Here is a 27,442-nt window from a genome sequence, read left to right as displayed (position 1 = left end):
TTCCATACTAATGTACATCTTCATGTGCCCATTGAGTGACTGTCGACCCACCTCCTCCCAGAAATGAGAACTGTAAATTACTGTTGCAGCTGGTGTCCGTGTTCATGTATGAAAATCATAAAAGTACGTGTTAAAAAAACATCTGTGCATATATGGGTTAAGAAATGTGGTACTTAAGTATTTGTCACGTCATTATAGAGATTATTGCAGACAGAGTATTAATGCAGCTGAACGGATATGGGGGAGAAGTCGGCCTTACTCTTCAAGGAATTATTCCACTATTCGGCAGAAGTGATGTAGGGATACCACTGAACATTAATTAGGACAGACGGGCTAAAGATTGAGCGCCACTATTCCCTGAATAGCCATAGTGTTTCTCGAGAAATGGATCACCTTATTTGGACAGATGATTCGAACATTGATGATGACTTGGAGTATAATTACACACCTTTATTTCATACTTAACCAGATTTTAGCTGGGTAATAGTTGTTTGAAATGGCTTAAGGCAATTTGTCAATCGAACTTTCAAGAAATGTCTTTCTACATATTTGGTGAGTAATTAAGACGATATTCATTCATAAAGTCTAGGAAACTCATTTATTACTGTAAATCTACTATCGTTGTTAGTTCAATAATCTTACAAGTATAGTAGAAGAGTCTATTTAGTCCAGCAGAATCGAGAGGAAATAAAATTCGATGTTATCGCCTGAATAAATAGATGCTCCTAGTTTTGCAGTCATAAGTAGCATCTGCCTGGCAATGATACTTTTTCATTTTTAAAATCCATAATCGATTTCGGGACTGCCAGCCGCATCATCAGTTTCACCGTGAAACATACACATAACCAGTGTAAGATATTATTACCGGTATCGCAGCTAGCTGTCACCACTCGTCTGCAAATATGCGACACCCACACACAAAACGACAACCAGCTATGATCAGGTGATGACATAATGCTGAAATGCAAAGCAGTCAGCTTTAAGAAAATGCTAGACATTTTTTTGCTACCGTCCTTTATGGTGATTTAAACATTATTGCCATTTATGTCTCCAGTTGCGTTAGTAGCATCTGTGCGTTCGTTGCACATGGCGGCCAGACTGGAGGGTTTTAATCCGTGGTGAATCGATTGCAACCACGAGCGATCGTCCCCGGGCGATCGTTCTCCGCTGATAGCTGCGCTCCGTGGCCCGCCTACGAAAAAACGCACAGTGGCTCCACTTGAGTCGCATTGACAAATGAAAGGCCCCGTTCGGGTGTCGCGTTGCGGTCTCGCTTACGGCGCCGCCAACCGTCCGTTCAGGAGTATCGGCGATGAGCGGCGCCCATTCACTCGCTGGCCGGAGCGCCAAGGCAGGCGCGGGTAGCAATTCTTTGATCGTACGCAAAAGTCGTGGTTTGGCGGCAGTAGCTGGCCGCTCGAACACTGACTTCTTGCAGTGCGCGCGGTGAAGCATAGTAAGAAGCCAATTCTGGAGTAGGAGTAGCAGTAGCAGTGTGCTCTTCTGCAACACTGAACCTCTATAGAGCCTGTTTAAGGACATATTTTATACGAAGCCGTAATTCTCATTGTGGTAAACAATCTGCCCTCCTGCAAAACATATTTTTGTGTTTGTTCATACATCTTAAGAATTTCTCCAACAGAGTCCCCCCTCCCCCCGTTTCTCTCTCTCTCTCTCTCTCTCTCTCTCTCTCTCTCTCTCTCTCTCTCTCTCTGTCTCTGTCTCTCTCTCTCTTTCTGTGCCAGATCCATTTTATTCCTCTCTGTCTCTGTCTCTCTCTCTGTGCCAGATCCATTTTATTCCTAAAATCCGAAAGAAACGTTACACAATACGACTACATTCTTCTCGAGTCTGCAGCCATCTTGACAATCTTTCGGCTTGTTTGACTGCTGAAATACAGTGTCGAGATGACTGTCTGATCCGGCAGCAAACGCGACAAGAAAGTAATCAAGTAATACGATGGGGAACTTTACGTAGTCTCTAAAAGAAAATTATGATTCAACACCAGGCAAACATAAAGTGGCAGCAATTGGAAACGTCCGTGTCCGTGTCACAAATACAAATGATCCTCATTTTTTATTCTTCTCATGTGAACAAAATTTTCCAGAAATTGATACGACAAGACATATCAGCTGAAAACCGTCCTACACCGAGATGATACTTCGGTAACATGAGTGGAGAAACTTTAACATTTCAAAAAAATTACGTAAATCACTACAGTAGTTTTAGAATTATGTAGGCACCACCGATACAAAATATTCTGAGGTATGCTGACAATATCTCTACTTTATCCATCTGAGATTATGACAACACTTCGTTAATAAAAGGGTTCATATGATAAGGTTATTGTTTTTCTCTCACGGTCACTTGGCAGTAACCTCCCAGAGTTCCAAAAGGGTTGGGGGGGGGGGGATGGGGGGAGACTGGTCTGGAATCTTTTGCCAGGGGAGAGATCATCATGACACTTTTTCTTTCAATTATGGGCCACATGTCCTGTGGATACACATTATTTGTCTTTAATGCAGTGGTTTACATTGCCTTCTGCATACTCATGCCGTTGATCATTGCTGATTCCCACCCCAGAAGCGAGAGTGTGCCGTGAAACACCTTTCCGCTCCTCCGCCCCTTGCGGCAGAACGAGGGTGATCCCGTATGCTGGAACTCTTCGGCCGCCATTGCTGATGATTTTTATTAAAAATTTAAGCAACGGAGAGGTTCGAACCCAGGACCCAAGACGTTCTGAATACTAGTGAAAGACGCCACCCCTAGACCACGCGTGAAAATTAAGTGGACGGATAAGGTAAGAAATGAGGTGGTACTCTGCAGAATTGGCGAGGAAAGGAATGTATGGGAAACAGTGACAATGAGAAGGGGCAGGATGGTAGGACATCTGCTAAGGTACCAAGGAATAAACTTCCATGGTACTAGAGGGAGTCGTAGAGGGTAAAACTGTAGAGGAAGACAGAGATCGGAACGCATCCAGTAAATATTGAGGACGTTAAGTTGTAAGTGCTACTCTGAGATGAAAATGTTGGTACAGGACAGGTATTCGTGGCGGACCGCATCAAACCAGTCAGAACACTGACCTCTCAGCTTTCGTATTTGTACAGATCCCAAGTCAGCGAGATAAACTTAGGTTATGTTTAAATAAAGTATGATTACCAGAATTAATTTTTTTCTGCAGCGCGATATGAGTTGATGTGAACTTTGTGGAAGATGAAAGCTGTCTGCCAGATCAGGACTCTACCGGGGACCTTGGCCCTTCGACGTGTTAAGATTTGATTTGGGGTTGGAACGGCGGAAGCTCTCGCCACTGTCCGAAGTCGGCAAAGAAGGCGTCGGTTGAGAAAGACTGCCTGCAGCTGGTTGGTCTACATGGCGTGGGAACTGGCCAGTAAACGTTTCCCAGTACACTGTGGTCCATTCGATGGTTCGTCGTGCAGCACGGGGCTGTCATATAAATTAGGCGAAAGGGACGCTTGGACTGAGAACCCGGTGTTCTCTGCCCACCTATCGAGTCGACAGTGTTAAATAATCGGCTGACGCTGCTGACTGTCACTTGGCAGATTTACTTGCGGAGCGGACTTCCATTGCAGATAGCCTTGGCAGGCGGCGGTAGTATTTATCGAAGTAGGCCGGCGGAGGCGTCTCATCTAAGGCGACGCCTTGACACGGGCCGCGTTCGCAGAAGAACACAGCTCGGGAGCGTGGGGAGGCGTCGCTGTGGTAAACACGACGTGGGACGGCGCCTCCAGCCGTGGCACGGTTTCACCGGGCCCACGCGCCACGCACGGCACAGATTCCCCACGCACCTGCGTGTTTAATGCCGCACTCTGGAATAGCAAGCAGCCATTGTTAAAGTCTATGTTCTCCAGTGTTCCCAATACACATTTTTGACGAAGCTACAGGCGTTGTACGTTGATACGACATAATGAACTCGCAAGTTCCCAGAAGGTGAATGACGTGAACCCTCATAGACCGGGGAGAGCCTTTCGGTTAGACGGCACTTCAGTATCGATGTTTACTTACTCAAGTAGCTACTCATATTATATCTCTAGATTGGTGCACACAGTTACGAACGTTACATCACTACTAACGTGTATGATCACCACATGAATCTCTCTCGGCAGCCATCGAACCTACATACCATGCTACTTGAGAGGTATAAAGGGTGTCTCTAATAGGATGGCGCAAACTTACACGGCCGAAAGTAATCGATAATAGAAACCACAAATGTCAAGTAAACATGGGCTTTAAAACGCCCACCTTACGAGCTATGAGATATCGGTTCAAATGGCTCTGAGCACTATGGGACTTCCCATCTATGGTCATCAGTCCCCTAACTAACCTAAAGACATCACACAACACCCAGTATATGAGATATTCTTGAATTTCAATATTGCTTTCCATATTTTGGGAAGTGGTAGTATGGACCAAAACAAGAAAAAATGTCCAGTAAACATGTGCTCTAAAATGCGTACCTTAAAAGTTACGAGCACTTGTTCATTAGAAGAGTTGTGTTCCAAAGAACCGAAGATGAACAGGTGCTCATAGCTATTACGGTACACATTTTAGAGCACATGTTTACTGGACATTTTTTCTTGTTTTGGTCCATACTACCACTTTCCAAAATATGGAAAGCAAAGAGCTTGCAGTAGAAGAGATTTGTTTCACAACATTGAAAATCAAGAATGTCTCATAGCTCTTAAGGTATGCGTTTTAAAGCCCATGTTTACTTGACATTTGTGTTTCTATCATCGTTTACTTTCGGCCGTGAAAGTTGGCGCCATCCTTTTTTTATACATTCTGTATTCATCACCAAGTAGGGTAATTTCGATAGGTCCACAGCTACCCGTGTTCTTATTTCATTTGACGTAAAAGGAAGAATGTTGCCATTTAAGCTGTTGTAAATAATTTTGTGATACAAGGAAATAATAAAATTATCTACACTCGAAATTAATAAAGATTTTCATATCAGCAACTCTTGGCGTTGCTGAAATATCTATAGTTCTGTGTCTGATGGAGTGAAGTTGTCGTGCATCGTAACAATTGTTAGGCGTAACAAGTAACCTTTACAGAAAAAAATAAACTTAAAATAAGAACTTGGGGAGAAATATACATTAAAAGAAGTGATTACGGCGAAATTGTATCTGACTTATCTGGCATTAGCCTGTAGATTTGTAACTGCGGAGCTTCAGTTAATAAACTTTTACCAGCTATGGATTTGCAAATAAATTTCTTCTTCGAAACCAGCTTTTGAAGTCCGTTTACACCGAAAATGTCTAACCCCAATATCGCAGGAGTAGGGTCGTTAGCCGCACTTCGAACCGCATTTAACGTGAACGAGCTCGAGATATGACGCCGTTGGATATCTTGTTCTGGGGAACCATAGGTTAGACTCCAGCAGCCACTTTCTTGCAGTGACGGTCGTTTGCGAGAAGTCGTAAAACATCCTTCAGTTTATTGCGAACTACGAGGGCACTTTTAAGAAAGTAAGTTACACGTGTTGTCTCCATCCTAAAACCTTTGCACAACAGGAGTGGCACATTGTCAGAAGAGTACATCGGAATGTTTCTGCATACAGTGTCTCCTGAATAGTTAGTCTGTTTGTCTACAGCACCCCGTCACGTGACATTACGAGATCTAGCTATGTTCATTTCCACAACTAATACCATAGCTGGCTACTGTAGTGTCTTATTACCCCTATTTTTTGTAATTCTCGCTATTGTAGTACGTGTGGCAGAAAGTTACGTTTACTGGAGTGATTTGTCATTGTAGTTCTTCAAAGCGGACTCTTCGGTGCCCAGCAGATGATCACGATTTTCCGTAACTACTCGTTCATAATATTCAAACACTTATCAGCATTCTCGAACATCCTTTGAAAGCGTAGAGAATTTAAGAAGGTTGGTAGAAGTCTCTTTCAGACCGTTCGGGCTTTTCCATGGCATGTTTAATCAGATTATTACTTTAAAGGAGCGGCAAATGCGGTGCAGTGGTATGAGTTTTATTCTCACTACCTTATTTATATTCGACTCGTATTACTCACCAAACGCCGTACATAAAAATAACGTAGATGATTTTATGGAGAGCCGTCTGAGTTCTTGCTTTGCTCTCATCTTGCTGAAAGGTATCGATGTTTCACCTATATTTACATACAGCCTGTTGGAAGCCACTGCAGCCGTGCCCAAAACGTCGATACCTTTTATCGAAATTATGTCCCTCAATAGCTGGCGTTACTTTGCCATTAACGATTTAATCTTTTAACTGCGAATGCTGTCGATTGTAATTTGTTTGCGCGGTGTTAGGTCACCTTAATGATTCTGTGGTTCCACTTCATCTCTTCAGGCGTTCATCAAAGGTTAGCCTCCATCTACGTTCACTAAGTGTATTAATCGGTTAAATGCAGGAGCTGGTAGCCAAATTTTAATTTCTATTTACGCCAAGTATTATGGGACATACTCATGATTAACACCACGTCGTAGGAATCGTGACCGTTTTATTATAATCAGCAGACAAACATCGTTGGATCACAAATTTTTATTTACCGACTACCGGTTTCAGTCTGAGTAGCAGATCATCCTCAGATCTGGTGTCGCAAAGTGCACTTTGTTGACAATTGTGGTGTACTGACGTTAAAAAAATTCAGACAACTGTTGACAAACTGCACTTGCGGTTCCAGACCTGAGGATCAGCAACGCAGATTGAAACCTGTTGTCGCTAAATAAAAAGTTATGACCCAAACGGTGTTGTGTATTCATTACGAGATATGTCCACAGTGCAGAGCGATTGTGTTCAGTAATACGATTGAAAAGTGCTGACGTCCATTTAGGAGCTACGACTGATGACGTTCTCCGAGAAAATGTTTTTTGGCTACGTAGTTAAGACAGTAGAAACCATATCGCACGCGCAGCGCAAATGAGCCTGGTAAACGCTCACCGTATCTAGCGTCCGAGAGAAGGAAACTGTCAAGCACTGTGGACGAGACGTGTCGCCATAAAGAATGCGGTATTTTCATCTGCATTATTTCTCCTGGACTCGTTAAAGTTTCCGCTTTCGCGTCATAAACATTTTCAAGTTAGTCAGAACTTCTACTAACTTGCCATCAGTGTTGTGGAACAGCTTTGTGTAATCACTGTACAAACTCGCCAACGGATATTGCCTCTCATGGTGGTGTGTAAACTGCGAGGACATACGAAAGGCTTGTTGATTTTTCTCTGAACGCCGTATTTTTGCTCGTGACTGGACTGTTCGTCCTACAAAGTTTTTCTCGCCCTTGTAACAGGCAATATGTGCAAGTACGTACTATGAGACGGAAAATATGTCTAATGACTTATATTTCGACCGGAAACTTAAACGGTACTAACACCGCGTCGTTCTGAGTACCAGCGTTTCCACGTCCGGTTCCCATCTTCATTTCAGCTTTCAACTGTCAGAATTTTTACTGGCACCTATACAAGTCTTGGGCGTTGAATGTATCTGCTTGTATTAAGTTTCCATATTATGCAATCGTTTAGGTGGTGCGACGGACACAGCTTTGCATGTCTGTTGAATCTGACTCATTATTAGAGGCCCTGGTCCGAAAAGTTGACGTTTGAAACCTTTCCAATTTTTTTTTTCTTTTAACAATTTTTCCCTTGCAGGCTAGCAAAAAGGGTTGGTAGAAATGTGGAAGAAGTCGAGACGTGAGAAATAATTCTTGAAGAATGAGATTCGGTCTGGGCAGTCTTCGGTAAAATATTTGTCTTGTCCAGCCTTTGAATTCGGCGCCATGTTCGCTATTACACCGAGAAATACTTCCATCTCCGCTGCCGAACTTTTTCCCCTTGAATGCTAAATGTCATGTTTTGTTAGTGGATACACCTGCTGATTTTTCTCTTCTGCATACACATTTTTAGTGGTCACAATTTTGAGAATATGGTCGTCTGTAAAAATGAGCTGGAAATATTCGACACCATTGTTGGCTAAGCAGATGAGAATCGTGGATCTCTATTGGCCGACTCGCCTCAATCACGACAAACCTTCCATTTGCATGTAATGAAATCCCCATTGTAGTCACTTTCTGCTTCGTCACTAGCTTTAGGCCAACTGAGAGTGGTATGACTCGTCAGCAAATATCTTCAGTACTCCTTCAATAACATCGTCACTGATATGGATTTTGTCTACCATCGACCTTCAAGCAGAAACCTCGGGAAAGGTATACGGCCGCGTGCACACTTCTAAGCAAAAGCGTGCTATTCCAGTGTACAGAAGACAACTTCTGCTTTGTGATAGAGGCAAAACTACGCGACGAAATACGCACTGGACTACTTGCGACAGAATACCAGGCGAAGAAGAGTATCAGAAACTGATTGTCTAATGTCGTTGGACATCTTAGACAGTTTGTTGGATAATGTTGGACTTTGATGCGAAAACCGAAACTAATTCATTAAGTTGCTGAGAAGATACGACGACTCTTGCTGTCGTGTTTGCCAACAGCGTATTAGTGACGCATAGGATTCGTTTGTAGGCAGGTCAATGTTTATCGCCACAAGTAATGTCTCTTTAACATAAGAGGTCCCTGTTACGTTCAGCCACTTAGATGACACTTCAGAGAGCAAGCGAGCGCTGAGCATCGTGTGCGTGCGTGTGTGTGTGTGTGTGTGTGTGTGTGTGTGTGTGTGTGTGTGCGGCCGCGCATTGCCCAGGAATGTTAATGTGCGCTGCGCGCCTTTCACGGCCGGGCCCGGCTCGGCGCGATAGCATCGGGTCGCGCCACCCTGACAAGGGTCCCTGCTCTATATTTAGGGCGGCAGTCAGCGGGCAAGACCTGCAGCGCCAGGGGGTCACGGCAGAGGCGGCGGCGGTGGCCCACAGGATGCACGCGTCACCGCGTCAGCTTGTCTCGCTGCTGCACTCGACTGCACCTCACGGGACGAGGCAGCTAACGTTCACGCGGATGCGGACGGGGATGGGAAATCCAGCTTAACGGGACACGGCGCCGCGTCACCTGGGACGTGCTGTATGCACTGCCGGAAAAAAAAAATTGTTCAGCTTTTAGAGATTTCCAATTAGCTCAAGATTTGTTGTTGCAACAGCGCGTATGGAGTACATGAAATGATTACCTTTACAGATCAATAGCACAAGCGGTTCTGAGGCACCGGGTATCGACCCATTCTGAAACATCCGTATTAGTAGATGGCGAATACTATCCTGGGATACGTTGCGCCATCCGTGCTCGACCTGTTCAAATAGTTCTGTAAGAGCAGTTGGCTGACGAATCGCACGTGCCACTTCTAGTCCCATCCACACTTGATAGATTGGAGACATGTCTGGAAATCGTGCTAGCCAGGAAAGTTGCTGCTCGTCTTGCAGAGCACCTTGAGTTTCACGAGCAGTGTGTGGGCGAGCATTATCCTGTTTGAGTAACATACCACCTTCCTGTTACAAGAACGGATCTAACAACAGTTTGCAGGCACCGAGCCCTCCAGAAGCAATGTATCAACGATATAGATAAGTATTTTAGGCTACAATTTCTGCAGAAAAATTAACAACTTTCCTAAATCTGCACAGCTTTAGGAATGACTCCCAGCGGACGGTGTTACTTCATGTCATTATTAAAGTTTATGACGTATTTGGAATAAACGCAACAGAAATTAGTTTGACACGGAACTGGACTGCCAAGGAAACCATATTTTAAAAAAAAAAAATACCATCTGCTACGCCGCGGAGAGTGCGCTTTCTCGTATAGTGTCTTGGGTGCGCCGTAGCCTAATTGGAATTTATTGTTAGTTGATGTTTGTGTGCTGGAACTACCGCGTTGCGTCAACGACCACTGCAAGTGCGTGTGCGGTGTGTCAGCTGACATTTCGCTATCTGAATGGAGGCTCTCAGTTACAAACGTCAAATGTAAACTGATACGTGATTTTACTGATATTGTGGTGTTCCTACCAACGGAAGGTGGGTAATTGATAGTAGAAAAACGCAGGAGTTCCAAGGCGGACCCACAAACACTCAAATTAATTAGCAGCAAGCTGCAAGGACATTCTCAAATTAAAAATTCGTGTTTCTAACGAATGATGCTCTTCAATTAAACTTCTATGAAGTGCATTCTCTAGCTACATGACTACTGTGCAATTCACACTATAAGTGCCTTGCATACGGTAGGCCTACATAGAATCATTTTGAGACTATTTGTCGACCGATCCACTCTCGAATAGCACGTGGGAAAAATGAACACCTAAATCTTTCCCTCCGAGCTCTGTTTCTCTTATTTCTTCATAATGGTTATTTCTCCCTATCTAAGACGGAATAAAAAGAAGTCTTCTTTCATATTCGGAGGAGAAAGCTGGTGATTGAAATTTCGTGAAAAGACCACTACCACCCCCCTCCCCCCCCCCCCCCCCCCCCCCGCAACGAAAAACTCCTTTGCTTTAATGATTGCCACCCCCACCCGCTTATCATATCTCCCCTCTTTCGCGATAATACAAAACGAGCTGTCATTGTTTGAAATTTTTCGATGTTCTCCGTCTATCTTATTTGGTAATAAGAATACTACTACTACTAATAATAATAATAATAATAATAATAATAATAATAATAATAATAATAATGTATGGCTCACTGACCTGGTGCTTATCCCTACCTACCCCAGTTATCCAACCAGGGAAAGGGACCAGTAGTTTAACGTGGAATAAGAACCACGTGTTGTTTCTGGCGATTCCTCGCATCATTGAGAGGTGAAGGCTGGGTTAAAATACAGACCGAAACATCCAAGGTCCGATCTGGATTGGATCCCGCGACTTTTTGGTTTCCAGTCATGCGCTTTACCGCTAGACGACCAGGCCCGACATTCTGTTTTGGGAGAATCCCATACCACACTGGAAGGGACAAGCATCATGTGGCAGTCCCTTTAGTAGATCTGAGGGATGTTGGGTAAACTAGTTCTAAGGTCGGAGAAAGGCAAATAGGTACCACCTCCAATAGGAGCATGCCTAGAGAGCACTGGAGTGCTCAAACAAACCTTCAGGTTGATCGCAGCTTTAGTACAGGAAAATTAACTCTGTATGAATTTCAGCAGCCTGAATGTGGACACGTCACTTACTCGATTTATGCAAAGCATTTACGGCGAAGTGAAGCTACTTCTTGATGAGGCAAGGCAGGGAGGGCGTCGTGGGGCAGTACCCCGGCCGCCACCCTTGTTGACAGCGGCCCTCGAGCCGGGGGAGGCAGTGCCTTCCTTATCTGGAAAGGAGGCGCCTGGAAGGTTATCGGCCCAGCGCGGAGGGTCTGCGAAGGGCCTGGACTTGGTCCTCTGCTTATCTCCGAGACGCCCTCAGTTTGGGCACGGGCTGCCTCCACCGCCCTTATCGCTCGCCTTTGTGGGCCCACGCCATCGGCACGCAGTGTCACACCTCTTCTTCGAAAGGGCCTCGGCCTGCTATCTTTGGACACTCTACTGATGGTCCGCAGTTGTGCCGCGGAATGTGACGCTATAGGGCTGAAACATGTTGTGGCAGGGACTTTAAAAAAATGCCACAACAGTAACGCATTACACTGCTTTTCGCAAGAAGGTCGATGTAATCAGGCGTCATTTCACTGTCGATGACTTCCGACGGTTGCTTTTGTAGGTATAGTTGGTAAGGTGACGCGGTGATTAAAGACATTGTCCTGTTTGTTTTGATTTAAATTTCACGTAAAATAGTTATGAATGCAAAAGTTGGAGTGCTTGTAACATGATACCAGGCATGGCCATCATTGGTGCTGACATCTGAAGTGGAATGATCACATAAAACAAATAGTGGGAAAAGCAGGCGCCAGGTTGAGATTCATAGGAAGAATTCTAAGAAAATGTGACTCATCGACGAAAGAAGTAGCTTACAAAACGCTTGTTCGTCCGATTCTTGAGTATTGCTCATCAGTATGGGACCCCTACCAGGTTGGATTAATAGAAGAGATAGACATGATCCAGCGAAAAGCAGCGCGATTCGTCATGGGGACATTTAGTCAGCGCGAGAGCGTTACGGAGATGCTGAACAAGCTCCAGTGGCGGACACTTCAAGAAAGGCGTTACGCAATACGGAGAGGTTTATTATCGAAATTACGAGAGAGCACATTCCGGGAAGAGATGGGCAACATATTACTACCGCCCACATATATCTCGCGTAATGATCACAACGAAAAGATCCGAGAAATTAGAGCAAATACGGAGACTTACAAGCAGTCGTTCTTTCCACGCACAATTCGTGAATGGAACAGGGAAGGGGGGATCAGATAGTGGTACAATAAGTACCCTCCGCCACACACCGTAAGGTGGCTCGCGGAGTATAGATGTAGATGTAGATGTAGACATGTTTTTCCTTCCACTCTCCATATAGTTATCCGAACAGCAATTTATATTTTGTCCTGCAGCTGAAAATTAAATCCAAATCACCGTAGTTTCTGGTTTCAAGCTCATTTCCTTGTTAAAATATAATCTTCTTACGGCCGGAAATGTCACACTTATTGCCGGCCTTGGTGGCCGAGCGGTTCTTGGCGCTACAGTCTGGAACCGCGCGACCGCTACGTCGCAGGTTCGAATCCTGCCTCGGGCATGGATGTGTGTGATGTCCTTAGGTTAGTTAGATTTAAGTAGTTCTAAGTTCTAGGGGACTGATGACCTTAGAAGTTAACTCCCATAGTGCTCAGAGCCATTTGAACCATGTTTTTGTCACACTTATTAAAGTTTTCCGAACTAGTTCCCTGTGATCGATTGAAGCTTCAGCCAGTAGCATCCAAGTCGTAAACATTACTTTTGACGGCGCCGGAATCTGTGTGTAATTGAGAGCGTGTTTCTACCCCTAAGGATCGAGCTCTCGACCACATGTAAACCTCACGACAATGAATTAGTTCCTTAGGACGCACCTTTTTCTTTATCTTATTTGTAGTTTCCTTGTCAATTGTTTGACGGCTGACGACTCGGGCGTTTCGTATCTCAGTGCTTGCGAAGCGGAAAGGAGATAAACTACTCCCGCAATATAAAGTTCTTACCGATGGGCAAATGATACTCATGGGTGCAATTAAAGATCAATTCTAACACTCAAGTTGGCAAGTAAGTTGATAACTGAGTTGTCAAGGACAGTCAAATGCCTTTAACTCTTTAAGCTTTACTTTGCTATGACCGGTGTTAAAGATACCAACTAGTTTACATATCATAACGGATCGATTTTTTGAACGATAATCACTGTGCTGTCCTTAAACGGGTAGTGTTTTGGTTTTTAATGAATTTATTTTAACATTTTGCATGAGTCTGTGCGGTTTTTTTTAATAATACTGATTTGTTTGTGGTTAACAAACTATAGCAAATTCTTTACTGCGAGATATGTTGTATGCTGTAAAAATGTGTTCGTTTAACGGTTTTCAGCTTTGTTTTGTGACGCCACTGTTTCTGCGCTACTTCATAAGCTCGTATTGACCGGTATTCGTATACGCACGGTAACATTCAAACATAGACAGTGACGCAAATGTACTGCTGTTTACGACATGTCTGCTGTATTTACGTACATTCCTTCAGGAAATGGCTAGTCGACACGTAGATTCCATACTTTGTACTACAGCTAAACAGTCTCTGGTTGTTCAGTAGCTTGCGAAATCTCTGTTCAACGTTCCTGTAATGAACTGGAGACCCGTTTCACACAGTGCAGGGTAGAAATCGACACTGAATTCTCTTAAATCGTAAAGAGATTAAAGTGCTGAGTCATTTTGAAATGGAGAGCAGTAGATAAGTATTGCTAAGCAAAGTAATTCACCGGGAGGAAGTATTGTTCTATTGGAACAATTTTGTGCGTTATAGTTGTTTTTGACTTGGTAGCTGAACAACAATGTCCTTATAACAAATCGGCGCGAAGTGTTTGACATCAGAACAGTGGGTACGAAGACAGACCTCAGCGGACGCCTTTTGTGTTTATGATGGGCGTGGCCCTGTTAAGCCCCCTGCTGCATAACGCTTTTGCGCGGTTCGGTACGATGCCTCCCTCCTCACGCACTCATAATGCCCCTACTAGTAAGACACACTAATTTAGAGGAGTAATGGGGTTGGTGATTCGCTTATCGAAGGTTATCCAGCATCACTAATTACGTTTTACAGTATTTGTTAAGTAAGGTGTGTGTGTGTGTGTGTGTGTGTGTGTGTGTGTGTGTGTGTGTGTAAGTAAGTAAGTAAAAAGGGTCTTCACATCTATAATACTATAAATTATGCCATGCCATACCATTCAGATAATAGAATCAACTGGGTGACTATCACAGTTAATTTCCAGCTCTTTTGAGATGTGCATTAGTGCAATATACGTCTAAAAGACTCAAGAGTGCCGAAGTTTAACATCTCAGGTTTTTAATTGATGTGGTCATCCAATGCTTGTGCTGGCGCATTGGTTAAGCCAATAGATTCACACTCAGACTGCGCGGGCATCAAACCACAGTGTATACCACCGTACTTAGCTTTCCCGTGGCTTCCTTAAACGGCTTAAGTCGAATGCTGGGATGTTTTCTTTGCAAAAGACCGTACCAGTTTTCCTTCCGCCGCCGTCGTGCTATCTGAGCTTTCGTTCTGCCTCTGATGACTTTGTCGTGGACGGAGCACTAAACTCTAATCTTATCTCCTTGACATTCCATTTAATTGATGAAGACACTGATCCATTGAAGTGGCGACGTGCTAATTTTATTCGGCCAATCAGCAGTCAATAAGTAATCAGATCAAATGGTTGGAAGAATAAACATGTATTATTAAAATTCGTCAGAAATATGTAATTATGCGTTAATTAAAAAAAACAAGCCTTGGAGACAGGACTGAAGTGTTACAGGTTAAAACATTTCGCTAATGATATATCGGACGAAATGTTTGTTAATAATGCGCAGTACGAGAAAGTCCGATACCTCACCACTACTAGTGCTGTTCATACTCACCAACTCCTCTGTTGGTTAACAGTGTATAATTGACGGATTTTATGGACATACGAGTATTTAATAATTAAGAAACTAGGCACTTATTCGGTACTTTAGCGCAGATTCCGACCGACTGTTGACTTTTCAGAAAAATGGTACAAATGGCTCTGAGCACTGTGGGACTTACAACTAGTTAAACCTAACTAACTTAAGGACATCACACACATCCATGCCCGAGGCAGGATTCGAACCTGCGACCGTAGCGCTCTCGCGGTTCCAGACGGCAGCGCCTTAGAACCGCACGGCCACTTCGGCCGGCTGTTGACTTTTCGTTGGTGCCCAGTAAAAATGTCAGCCGAGTGATGGAATGACATGTCTGTTCTACAATCGACATTAGAAAGTCGGCTACTCTAAAGACAACAGATGCACAAGTCGCTGTGACGAGAAATTGGCATGTAACAGACAGTTATGACCAGCAGATTCATCACAGCTTTAAACGAGGTGTTATTGGGCAAAAAACAAAACGTCTGCGTGAAATAATATGTACTAACACATCCAGTAGTTACAGACTCATTTTTACCGAAACAGAAGATGCTGTGTCGTATTACGTTCTTCCCTTATTCGTTATCGAAGTGCAAATGTGGTGTTAGTGAACTGATAAAAATAGTGTGATCATTATGGCTTTTCATATTGCACTACTGTACTTCGGATACACCGAAAATGATGTGGTATTTCTACATGTGCGTAATAACAGGTCTTCGATGGCTCTTGTGAAAGTGTTGCTCATAGTTGTCTGTTACACAGTACCGTTTTTTGACCCATTTCTGCTACTCTTGCTTTCAGGTTAGTTAATTTTCAGATCTATTTTGCACACAGATACCGAGTTTTACATAAAAGTGACATTGAGGGGCTGTAAAACAGACATATCCGTATTTTAAAATCACACTTGTTCTGTTTCAGGCTTCGATCTTGTAGTAGACACGCCCATCTTCTTGTCAAGTTGAAGCTAATGAAGTTTCGCTACAAAGCATTCCTGCGGAGCATGTTTCAGCATTTGCCTGCAAAAAGAAACCAACAAGTGTCTCGGCTCCTTTTTTGCGAGAAAGTGTTATTTAGTGCAAGATGCCCCGAAAGGCCCTGGTGATGAACGAAGACCGTCAAGCAGCACAGTGAAGATACCCTTTTCCATGATGCGCATCCAACCGCCACACCCCACCCCAATTAACGAGAGTCGCCGTCCCCCGCCCACGGACAGTTGATTTATGGGCCGTACCGTCTTTATAAAACACCCCCCTTGCAGCCCAAGGCACGAACAGGTCACGGCCCTGGGATAGCTGAACACTGTACTGTTTTGCCTAACACCGTCCTGTCGTATGAGCAAATCTATTCGTATCTGAGAAGGACGAGAGCCTTCAACTTTCAGTTGTAGATAAAATCCAGACTTCAGCACAAGCTCCTGTTTTCGCCATGAAATCGAAGTATGTGGACATCACATTAATTGATGGTAAATTGCGGATTGAAGTCTGCATCTTCGGATTACCGATCTGAATCGTAACTAACTTAGCTTAATAGGAGCCATACGAGTACGTTCTTTTCAAAACGCAGCTTTTGTTAGTAATATTGGTGTTGAGGAAGGGCATATGCGGTGTTTTTGTTCGAGGAAACGCCGAGAACGTACAGTCTCCTTTGTTTTAAATCATAAACATTTATATCGAGTTCACTTTCTCCTTGCAGATATAATTGTAACAGAAGCTCTAGGATTACCTTGTAGGCCTACTAGAAGTCCCAGATATCAACCATGATAAAATAAAAGCAGTATCAGACTTCGTTACTTTCGCGTCTTTACACACTTCATTGCAATTCCGCTGTTATAAATTGAATGATGCATATTTAAAACTTTCCAATCGTGGTAAGACAGACCTCGTTTTCTTCCCAAAGTTTATTATTCAAATTGGAGACTGCTCTTCAGTGGCTAACTCAGAAACTGAAATCTTGAGCGCAATTGGAAAATAACTTAAAAAATTGGTCATGATTTGCCCAGATAATAACAGTAATCATTATTGTAATAGACGAGATTACAGTACGGAAAGAAAGTCTATTATTATTATTATTATTATTATTATTATTATTGGGTAACATTTGGCACGCAGTCCGTATCTCTTGCTAGTTTCGTCACAGTTAGTGGATTTCCGATCAAGTTCGTACTTACTAAGATATGCATTTGTTAACGAACGGGTGTGAATTTTAACGAGGCAAAATTATGATAAATAGTTTTAAACATCTAGAGGTTGCTCCTAGTATTCATGTTGTCATAAATGACTTTAATTATTAAATATAAATAAACAAAATCGGTGACTTTGGCGCCAAGATGGCGGTACTCCCCGTCATGTATATTTCCCAGGCTAACGCTTGTTGCTACGGTCTTGCGCCGAGCCCCACCCCACTACGCGCGACATATGGTCGCTTCGTCATCTAGCCAGCCAGCGTGGGAAATGCTCTCCGATTCATGGCCGGCTACAGTACTTCCTAACTATCGTGAATACATCAATGACAGTAATTTATTAAAACTGGTAAAAATTATCTTCCTCACGTAAGAGGCACCTTACAGCGTGCTACTGTCGCAACTATGGCAAGTGGTCGAAGGAGGGTGAAACTAAGAGCAGACGCCAAGCGTAATCACAGAACGTGGCGGTCTTGTAAAGCGGAATAGGCGGCGATCTGTGGCATATTTGACGTCAGAGTAGAATGCTGGTGCAGACACAAGTGTTTCGTAGCACACCGTTCGGCGCACATTGTCTAACGTGGGGTTCTGCAGCAGACCATCCCCAAGTGTTCTCACGGTGACCCACCGACATCAATTACGACTGCAGTGGAAACGGATTTACTGAGATTGGACCGTGGATCAATGGAGACCTGTCACCTGGTCGGATGAATCAAATTTCTTGTTACACAAGGTTATCCATGCGGACGGTTGCTCGAAACATGCAGTGCAGTATTACGGTATGGGGGACATTCAACTGAGCTTGTATGAGACTTGGGGTAGTAATCGAACGCACACAGAACCGTTGCTGCATTGCATTCCAAAGGTGGACCAACACGCTATTACGCAGGTGGTCCTACTTTTGTGATAGGTTGCACCATTAGAATGTCTCGATATAAATACAGATAATTACTCCTGCCGTTCAATTCGAACGTAAAACTTCCCGGTAGATTAAAACTGTGTGCCGGACCGAGACTGGAACTCGAGGCCCTTGCCTTTCGCGGGCTAGACAGTGGTCCCGAGTTCGAATCACGGTTTTAGTCCACCAGGAAGTTTCATATCAGCGCACACTCAGCTGCAGAGCGAAAACTTCATTCTGGAAACATCCCCCAGGCTGCGGTTTTCTTCCAGTAGTGCTAGTCTTGCAAGTCTTACAGAGAACTGTGAATTTTGGAAGGTAGGATGCGAGGTACAGGAGGAAGAAAGCTGTGAATGGTACTTGGGTAGCTCAGTTGTTAGAATATTTGCCCGCGAAAGGCAAAGGTCTCGTGTTCGAGTCTCGGTCCAGCACACAGTTTTAATCTGCCAAGAAGTTTGTCATCGCACACTCCGCTGCAGAGTGAAAATTTCGTTCTGGAATTCAAACGTATTTCACCTTGTCTCAAAAAGTATATTCACAGCGGAAGCTGAACGATCGCTGTTGTGTTTGAAGTTCTCGTCTCGGACATTCGCGAAGGACTCGTCTGACGTGAGGCACGGCTGCTGGTAAAGGGAAAGTCGGGCGTTCTCGTTAGAAGCGCGTGATGTGTTGTGCGGGTACGCGATCGCTGCGTCGTCGCACAGGAAGCCTGTTTCTCTCCACTGCTTGTCCGCACTGCGCAGCCTCAACCAGATCCGGGAGTCCAATCCGCTCTCCCTGATAATCTGTGCCCATTTGATCGTTTGTTGCCTGGTTGCTCCTAAATATCGTGTTCATACTACCTCCCTGACAGACCAAAACTGCAGGCTCGCTGGTACTTGTAACTCTCTCTCTCTCTCTCTCTCTCTCTCTCTCTCTCTTTTAGTGCACAATGCACTACTCTCTGAAAGTTGTAGTAGACAGAGTGACTACGATAATTCTTATTCGCGAGGAGACGGGCCCACAGTCCCCCTCCAGATTTCCAGATCAAATTTTATTGTAGTTTGTGTAAATCACTGCAGGCCATCGGCGGGATGATTTCTATGACAGCACCACGACCATTTTCGCTCCTTGTCCAGCTGAGCTGCTGTTCGATCCCAAATGATTTCTAGACCGGTGGCAAATTGAGCTGTAATTTCCTGCGACGTTCCACTGTAGCGCTTCTACCGAATAACGGATCGATTACTGCTACAGAACTGAGAAACTTAGCTCGACTATCACTCTTAAGCGAACTTAGTACCTCGTTGTCTTCAATAAGACTGTCATCAGTGATTAATGGTAAATCTGTCATCAACCCGAAGATTGAACACCGCCGCGCCTCAACAGACATGGACATAATATTGGAGGTGGTATACCCTTGCCTTACATCGACCTTTGAGCTGACGCACCGATACATTAATAGGAGGACGTAAATTTCAATGTGAACTCCTAACGGCGGTGGAACGATAATTTTTGCCTATACAAATGATTGGCACAGGTAAAAAAGCGATAAGTGAATATGTAGTCTGAGACGGATCAAGCGTGCAGTTTTTAATAGTCTGAAAAGATTTATTCGTTACACCAAGTTAGCTGCAGACTTAAGTTTCACTAGAAAAACACAGTATAAGGAAGTGGAGGATCTCTTTCATTAGCTTCTGCGTTTACAAAATTACATGTCTACTGATACCTATTTCAGAAAATAGTGAGCAGGTGGACTTAACATCAAGGTGAGACTGGAATAATGATTGCCTACAGGAAATATCTTGTTTCTCTACAAACGCTGCTGGGCAAAAGATGTATGGGAAAACACCCTACGACATTCGATCACCTGCAGCAAATTGACAATTTTCATTCGAGTGTGTGCTTTGTTGCTAGCGATCTCGTGGTGCTGCGCAATTTTTGATCACAGAGTGGACTCCGGGCGGCTGGTTTAAACTCCAAACGTCTCCGCAATGTGTCATGGAATGTGAGCGTCGGGAAGAGAGGTGTAGTGTACTGCGCAAAGTTCCAAGCAGCTGGAAGAAAAACACAGGCACTGCTGTATGTAAGAAGGGTGAAAGAACGAAACCGCAGAATTACAGACAAATATCCGTAACATCGGTTTCCTCTAGAATTCTGGGGCATATTCTAAGTTCCAATATAATTTCCTAGAGCCTTATTTCTAGATTTCCGGAAAGCGTTGTGTACAGTGCCCTACTGCAGAGTATTAACGAAGCTCGGGTATACGGAATAGTTTCATAGATATGAGTTTCTCGAAGGTTTCTGAAGTAATAGAAGTCGGTACGTTGTCCTGGGCGGAGAGTGCTCATCTGAGACAAGGGTATAGCCAGGAGTGCCCCGAGTAAATGTAACAGGACCGTTCCTGTTCTCTATATATATGTATAAACGGTCTGACGGATAGGGTGAGCAGCAACTTGCAGATGACACTTAAGTTTAAGCGTAAGTGTTGTTGAGTTATTGTAGGATGATACAGGATGGCATGGATAGAATTTATATTTAGAGTGATGAGTGGCAGCTTCTTCTAAACGTAGAAAAATGTAAGTTAATGCGAATGAATAAGAAAGCTTGGAATGTTCGAATACAATTTCAACAGTGCGCTGCACGACACAGGCCCAGCGATCAAATATCTAGGTGTAAGGTTGCAATGCAACATGAAATTTAACGAGCGCATAAGGGCGGTAGTAGGCAAGTGGAATGTTCGAGTTATTGGGAAAATGTTGCTCACCAACTAAGGAGACCGCTGGTACGATCCGCTGGTACGATCCATTCGAGAGTACTGTTCTAGGATTGGGATCCCCACGAGGTCGAATTAAAGCAAGACATCGAAGCAACTTAAGAGGCGTGCTGCTTAGTTTGTTGCCTATAGTTTCGATCAACACGAGAGTATTACGGAGATGATGATGATGATGATAATAATGATATCGACGAATGGGGATGCCTGGAGGGCAGATATTACGGAGATGGTGATGATGATGATGATGATGATGATATCGACGAATGGGGATGCCTGGAGGGCAGACGATGTTCTTTTCGCGAAGCTCTATGGAGAAAATTTAGAGAACCGGCATTTGCGGCTGACTACAGAGCGATTCTACTGCCGCCAACGTTTATAACGTATAATGCGACAGAAATTAGGGCTCATGCGATGCCATAAAGACTGTTGGTATTTCCTGTATTCATTTACAAGTGGGACGGGAAAGCGAATGACTATTAGTGGTACAAGGTACTCTCCGCCATGAACCGTTTCGTGGCTTGCTATGTATGTATGTATGTATGTATGTATGTATATGTTAACTCGACAGTCCCCTTGACGCTATCCGAGGGGAATAGGATATGGTTTCATTCTCTTCCTTCCTTCCTTCCACCGACGTGAACAGTACGAAGACAAAACTACATTCTACAGGAACCAGTCGCAATCTTCTTCGCAAAAACCATTGCATCCTCCCGGTAGTCTGTTAGAAAAGCTTTTATGGTGCCATTAACGAAATATAATAATGGTGATATCTACAAATTGAAGTTTAATTGTGCACCCTTTCCAAGTCTGTAACGTCATGTTGCAACCTGAAAACCCATTCCTTTCATACTAAAAGCAAGAAGCGAGCTTTGGCAAAATACGAAGCCTAGTCTGGTATTTGAAGGGTACCTTAGTTACAATAAATCCGGATTCTTGTCATGTGTTCTTTGATTTGGCAAGTTCGGAGGATACAATGATTTACAAATGTTTTGTCGAACACAGTAGTCCGTACTACTGCACACAACTCGTCGTACTGAACAGCTTTTTTTGGCGCTATCGTAGATGGGCATTTAACAGCGCAAATATGTCGCAACATCTCCAAAAGCACTGGGACGAGAAATTGCGTGTCACGCTGTGAGGTAAACATTGAATCGTCATCGCCGGTTCGGGCTGTAACGTCGCTGGCGCTCCCCGCACGCACCTGTCGCGGTGGCTTGCTGCCGATAATATAGTGTCCGTTTTGTTTGCGGACGACCGGCCCCCTGTTTGCAGACAGCTACCGCTGAAGCGTGTGTACGCAAACAGCGTTCGGCAAGTAGTAGCAAGGTTACGCCTCTGCGCTTCGGGATTGCAGTTTACCTTTCCGTACAAAGTCCTCTTGCCTTTGCAAGCGGCCTTGCTGTCACCACGGAACTTTCACTTTCTGAACCTGATCTCGTTCCTGTCATACGGCTCTTTCTTGGTGTCCATAATTTTCTTTAATTGGGTCCTCAGAGGCCCAACTACTAAAGTTTCTGACCAGTTGCCATAGTATTTATTGAACTACTTTGTTACGAAATTTTCCTCCGTAATCAAAGAACCCATACGTATCGGTAGGCGCAAATCGCACATCCAGAGTCTCAGATTTCGATCACTTTTTGGTCCTAAGTTGTTTGTGTCACGTACGGCTACTTTCGCGGCTGATAATGCTGTTCTTACTTGTGAATATTAGGTTATGCCTATATTTGGGCCTCTACTAGGACTCGAGACAAACAGTGCGGCATATGGTACATGCGCTAAAAGAAAGCGAACAGAACACCGACAGTATTTGTTATGCATCTATACTCTGTAGGGTATAGCTTATGATGACATACTCATCTGTAGTGTAGATCGAGGTTAGGTTGAGAAGTGGCGGAGTGGTTGGAGTTGGCGAAGTCATCGAATATAATTTCATGAATATTAATTAGTGTTATGGTGCGTTTGTTACACATATCGGATTTAGATTAGTCGTTTATCAGCTATTTTGCTAATGTAGGTGGAAACCGACAGGCGGAATCGAAGGCTTCAGTTAACCCACACTGTGACAATAAAGCATAGTAACATTCGAGTCAGTTTCTGGGTTGATGACCGCTTTTATTCATCTCCAATAAGCGTGTAGTAGCGAGCCGAACCTTAGACCGTCCGTTAACATATCGCAGACACGATATCCTCCAGTTTACATTACAGCTGTTTAATGGCTTTCAGATGACTTTTGCCGAAACGATAAACTAAGCCCGAGTGGAACTACACTCAACATCAATTTTCACTCATGGTCTTCATGTCCTTTCTCCCCGCTCAATCACCGACTGCAAGCGAGACCTGCCACCAACGCTGTAATTCTGTAGATAAGTTTTTAACCCTGGTTCGACACAGTACTTAAATTTATCACAAATGTGTCTATTATGGTTTGTGTGTGGAGGTTGCGACTGGTAATATGACTGAAAATATACCTGTTGAACTGTTTAATTTTATACTACGCGCATTTCGACGAAAACGCCAGCTTCATCAGTTTGGAGCTTCCTCTTACAAAACTTCTTGGTTAGTGAAATTAGCAATAATTCTTGTTCCACCACGTGTACAACACTGCTGCGAATCTAAGTACAAACTTATTTAAAACAAATGACGTCTCTGAGTCAGTTAAAGGGGATGCTTTCTTACTGCACATGCTGGAATTCCTATCATTTGCATCTCTTTCATTCTGTTGTCTTCTAGTTGAGTAATAATCGGTGCCGTTCCTGACAACAGACAAATGGTTTCATATATTGCTGTGTTTTCGAGGTTACAATTTTGAACAGAATACAAGTAGTTAGGTGGCGTACGTAAGACGACGATCCCTATGCCCGCCAGACCATATGTACTTTCCTCCGCCGTGGCTCTGTTGGAACAAAAAGTGGGACGGAAGATGCTACTCGCCTTCGCTATTAAAGTACTTACCTACAGAGCACCAAGAGTTGGAAGTGGAAGAAAGGAAGATTAGGCAATAGCGTCTTGTGGACGGTGCGGTCACTGGAGACGAATTACAAACTCGGATGAGGAAATAAATAGGGCGGGCCTTTTTTTAAAGGAGCTGTCGAGGCATTTGCTTTAATGGATTTAGGGAAACGATGGAATACCTAAATCTGGATGATCAGACTGGGATTTGAACATTGCTCCCCGTCCACCACCACCACCACCACCACCACCACCCATTGCTCCCCGTCCACCACCACCACCACCACCACCACCACGACCACCACCACCCCCACCCCGTGCGAGTCTAGCGTTCTAGCTGCGCCACCTCTCTCGGTTTGGGGAAGGAGGGAAGGAAGCAGAGGTTGTTTATGGCGTATAGAAGCCATCGTTCCGATATTCGCCAGGAGCACTCTTCGGGGACAACGCAACGTCAAAAGCAAGATGACTGTACCAGGATTTGAACTACACTCTTCGCGAATAGGTATAGTTTGTCTAAACATCCCAAATGACACGCCTGTGAAATTTCTTACTAATGTTCCAGTATCTCGTTGGAAGGACGCTGTCGTTAGTTTCACTTTCTTTCTTAGCCTCTGCATTATGTCTGCAGTATGTCACTGGATTAGAGTTAGAGGAGTGCAGTAGTCGCCACGAGCGTCAAACATGATTCGTATCACTTCATCTTGAATCTTGTGAGTGCAATTGATCATCTTTATCTAATTACACTGCACACGTTAGCGACTGCATGCGCAAATATTTTCTTCAAATCATGTCTGAATTTTTGCTTTGCCTGCGTAACCGTTTTTGCTGTGTTGTTTATATCGTTGTATTTGTAGTGATGATAGAAGAAGACTATGAAAAATGTTTTGAATAACTAATGATAAACTTTAATAACACACATTAGACCATTTGTCGTGTCTTCATAAGCAGTCTTTTTTATTTATTTATTGCTAAAAACACAATGGTATTGGCAGGTATTTGAGAATGTTTACCTAACGAATAGACGACTGTGCTATGGTAGTGAGAGAGTTTATTTTTAACGCCTGTTCCTGTTAAAGATAAACATTTCACTGAAATGTTGCCATGGGAATTGAGAATTTTGCCTAACAAGTTTCTTTCCATTGTTTCAGACGAACGAGATGCAATCCAGAAGAAAACGTTCACGAAGTGGGTCAACAAGCACCTCAAGAAGGTAACACCAGCTGCACCGCCGTGTTGAATGTTAACCTACCAGCCCTTTCCTTTATCTTAATTGCTGCTCAACGGAAACAGTCTATGCGCAGCAAAATTGCTCATCATGCAGCCAAACCTGCTTTGGTTATGACAGTATGTGTGTTCTAAAACGTCTTGTCTCGGTGGATGTGGACTTCAGGAGCTTTAAAACTAGTCACACGGCCCTATTTTGTCATGGCGCGCACCTAGCGGTGATCTGATGCAAAATGGAAGGTTACGCAGCCGTCGATTCGTATGGTGTCAGAATTGACACTTTCTTACATTTCTGAAAGATCTCTCTTTTATTTCAGCTCGTTGGCAGTACGTAGCCCAGTGGAGTGGTAAATATTTTGCTGTTATGTTCTTATGAATCTTTGTTCCTGGTCACAACCGGATTTATAAGGATCTTCTTCTTCTCATTTGATCAGTCTTAACACTACTTTCCGATCGTCAGTGGCAATTTCCTGGTATGTTCTGGATCAGTTGTTGTGTCGATAGACGAAGGTTTAGCTAATGCGATTAATGTGTTTCCGATGTCCATTTGGACCAACAAGTAAACTATTAAGCACAGTTTTCTTCAGGAGAGAGTTCAGGCAGGGAGCAAACGTAAACTAGCCAATAGCAGACCCAGACGCCAAAATAAGATGTACTGTAACACCAACACTGGTAGATATAGTGGTGCATCTTTTTCAGCTGAAAGATAGGATTTTGTCGGAGAGAATGATGCTCGTCTGCTTCTCTTCTTCCCTCCGATTGTTAGCCCAGCAACATCAACTAACCAGTGCAAAAAGGAATCTTCCCCCGAAATGGAACAGGTGGGAACATTTTGTAGAAACTCGAAGTCTATACACAGTAGTGATTGGTAGAGCTGTGACGCTTAGGTTAGACCCGTTGTATTAAAGTTGTTTTCCGAAAGCACTTTAATACGATGATCAGTTATGATCAGAGAGGAGACTTGGCTCCAGGGTAGATAACTGAACATAAACAGAATATAGACGTCTTAGACGTGAGACTCATTTACAATGGCCTGTACCTGCCGTCTTTCTGAGGGGAGGTTATTAGATGTCATTGCAGAAGTATATTTTCGAAGGTCGCCCCCTTACGACGGGAGAGAACCATTAGAATGACGACCCGACAATGTCCAGAATTTCTTTTGATGTTAAATTTTAACGTCCATGAGAATCAAGACGCTCATCACGAACAGTGTTTTTGGTGCCTACATGGGGAGCTCACGTAACGTGAAGACGCCAAATCTAACATACATTGTTCGACATTAGTAGACGGAGATTTAAGTCAGCAATAGTACCTAAAAGGACAAATATTTTGCTGTAACTTAAGCTCCTGTCAGTCTGACAATAGCAGTGTTCCTTTACATTGAAATGGAAGTGAAACTACACTGTGTCGGCTGACATTTGGCTCAAAATTAACACATTTTCGCGGAAGTGTTAACTGCAGTTTTAGCCACAACTGTTGTAGTTGTTAATCATAATATTACTTCTTTCATTAACCCTGAGATTAGTAGCCGGCCGAAGTGGCCGTGCGGTTAAAGGCGCTGCAGTCTGGAACCGCAAGACCGCTACGGTCGCAGGTTCGAATCCTACCTCGGGCATGGATGCTTGTGATGTCCTTAGGTTAGTTAGGTTTAACTAGTTCCAAGTTCTAGGGAACTAATGACCTCAGCAGTTGAGTCCCATAGTGCTCAGAGCCATTTGAACCTTAGATTAGTGTAATACAGTTCTCGATTGCTGCCACTTGTTGTCTACCTTGTTAATTTCAGGACAAGCGTTGCAACCTGCGTCATTAGCAACCTCCTTTGTGTACGCACATGTAGGATTGCCTCGAATCAGTATGGAAAGTACATCGTTTCATAAAACAGTAATTGCTTAATAATACAAATACTAGTATTAAGTAATAGGTTTCTGTTCCTTAAGCCACAAAGCTACCGTTTCACTGGTGTGTCCTTCTAATCTATCTAATTCCACGCCGGTGCCTTGAGACCACGGAGGGCGGCGTTGTAGTTTTCTTAGGCGGTTGACGAAAGAGTGGAATGCTATCCACACAGCTAGGTACTTACCGCCTGGTGTACTATTACATGCGAAAAACCTTGTGTTGATATATATTACTCCGAATAGTTAGTATTCGTGAGAGGCGTATGCTACTGTTTAGTGATCGTAATTTCATGACGTGGAAGGGGTGGTCAGTTAGGAGTGGTTTCTTACTGAATGTATATGTAGCGTTTTCCTGTCGATGAGAGTGTGTTCGGCGGCAACATTTTGGCTGCGCATATTGGGGCCACAGTGACGCACCTTGGGCCGTGACGTAATGGTCTGAGCTAATTGTTAGAGCGGCGAGTAAACAGGCGCAGCCGGAGAAAGAGGGCGCATTCGGCGCGGGGATGAAGGCGGCGATTGTGTGCAAATGGCATGCTAATCCGCAGAACTGCGCGCCGTAATGAGGCGTGAGCATCCGGCGACTGGCTGCGTTTGTAGCGCCCGGG

At 43.9% G+C, this 27,442-nt stretch overlaps 1 protein-coding gene across 1 annotated transcript in view; it reads left to right on the top strand.

Annotated features, from left to right (window-relative positions):
- Positions 1-27,442, top strand: part of LOC124803383 — a 514,737-nt gene that overhangs the window by 74,765 nt on the left and 412,530 nt on the right. The window contains 1 exon segment of the mRNA XM_047264568.1: positions 24,864-24,925. Coding sequence (XP_047120524.1) covers positions 24,864-24,925 — 62 coding nt within the window.

The sequence above is a fragment of the Schistocerca piceifrons genome, chromosome 6 (assembly GCF_021461385.2).
Source record: "Schistocerca piceifrons isolate TAMUIC-IGC-003096 chromosome 6, iqSchPice1.1, whole genome shotgun sequence".
NCBI classification, from domain to species: domain Eukaryota; kingdom Metazoa; phylum Arthropoda; class Insecta; order Orthoptera; family Acrididae; genus Schistocerca; species Schistocerca piceifrons.
This window is presented reverse-complemented; position numbering and strand designations above follow the sequence as displayed.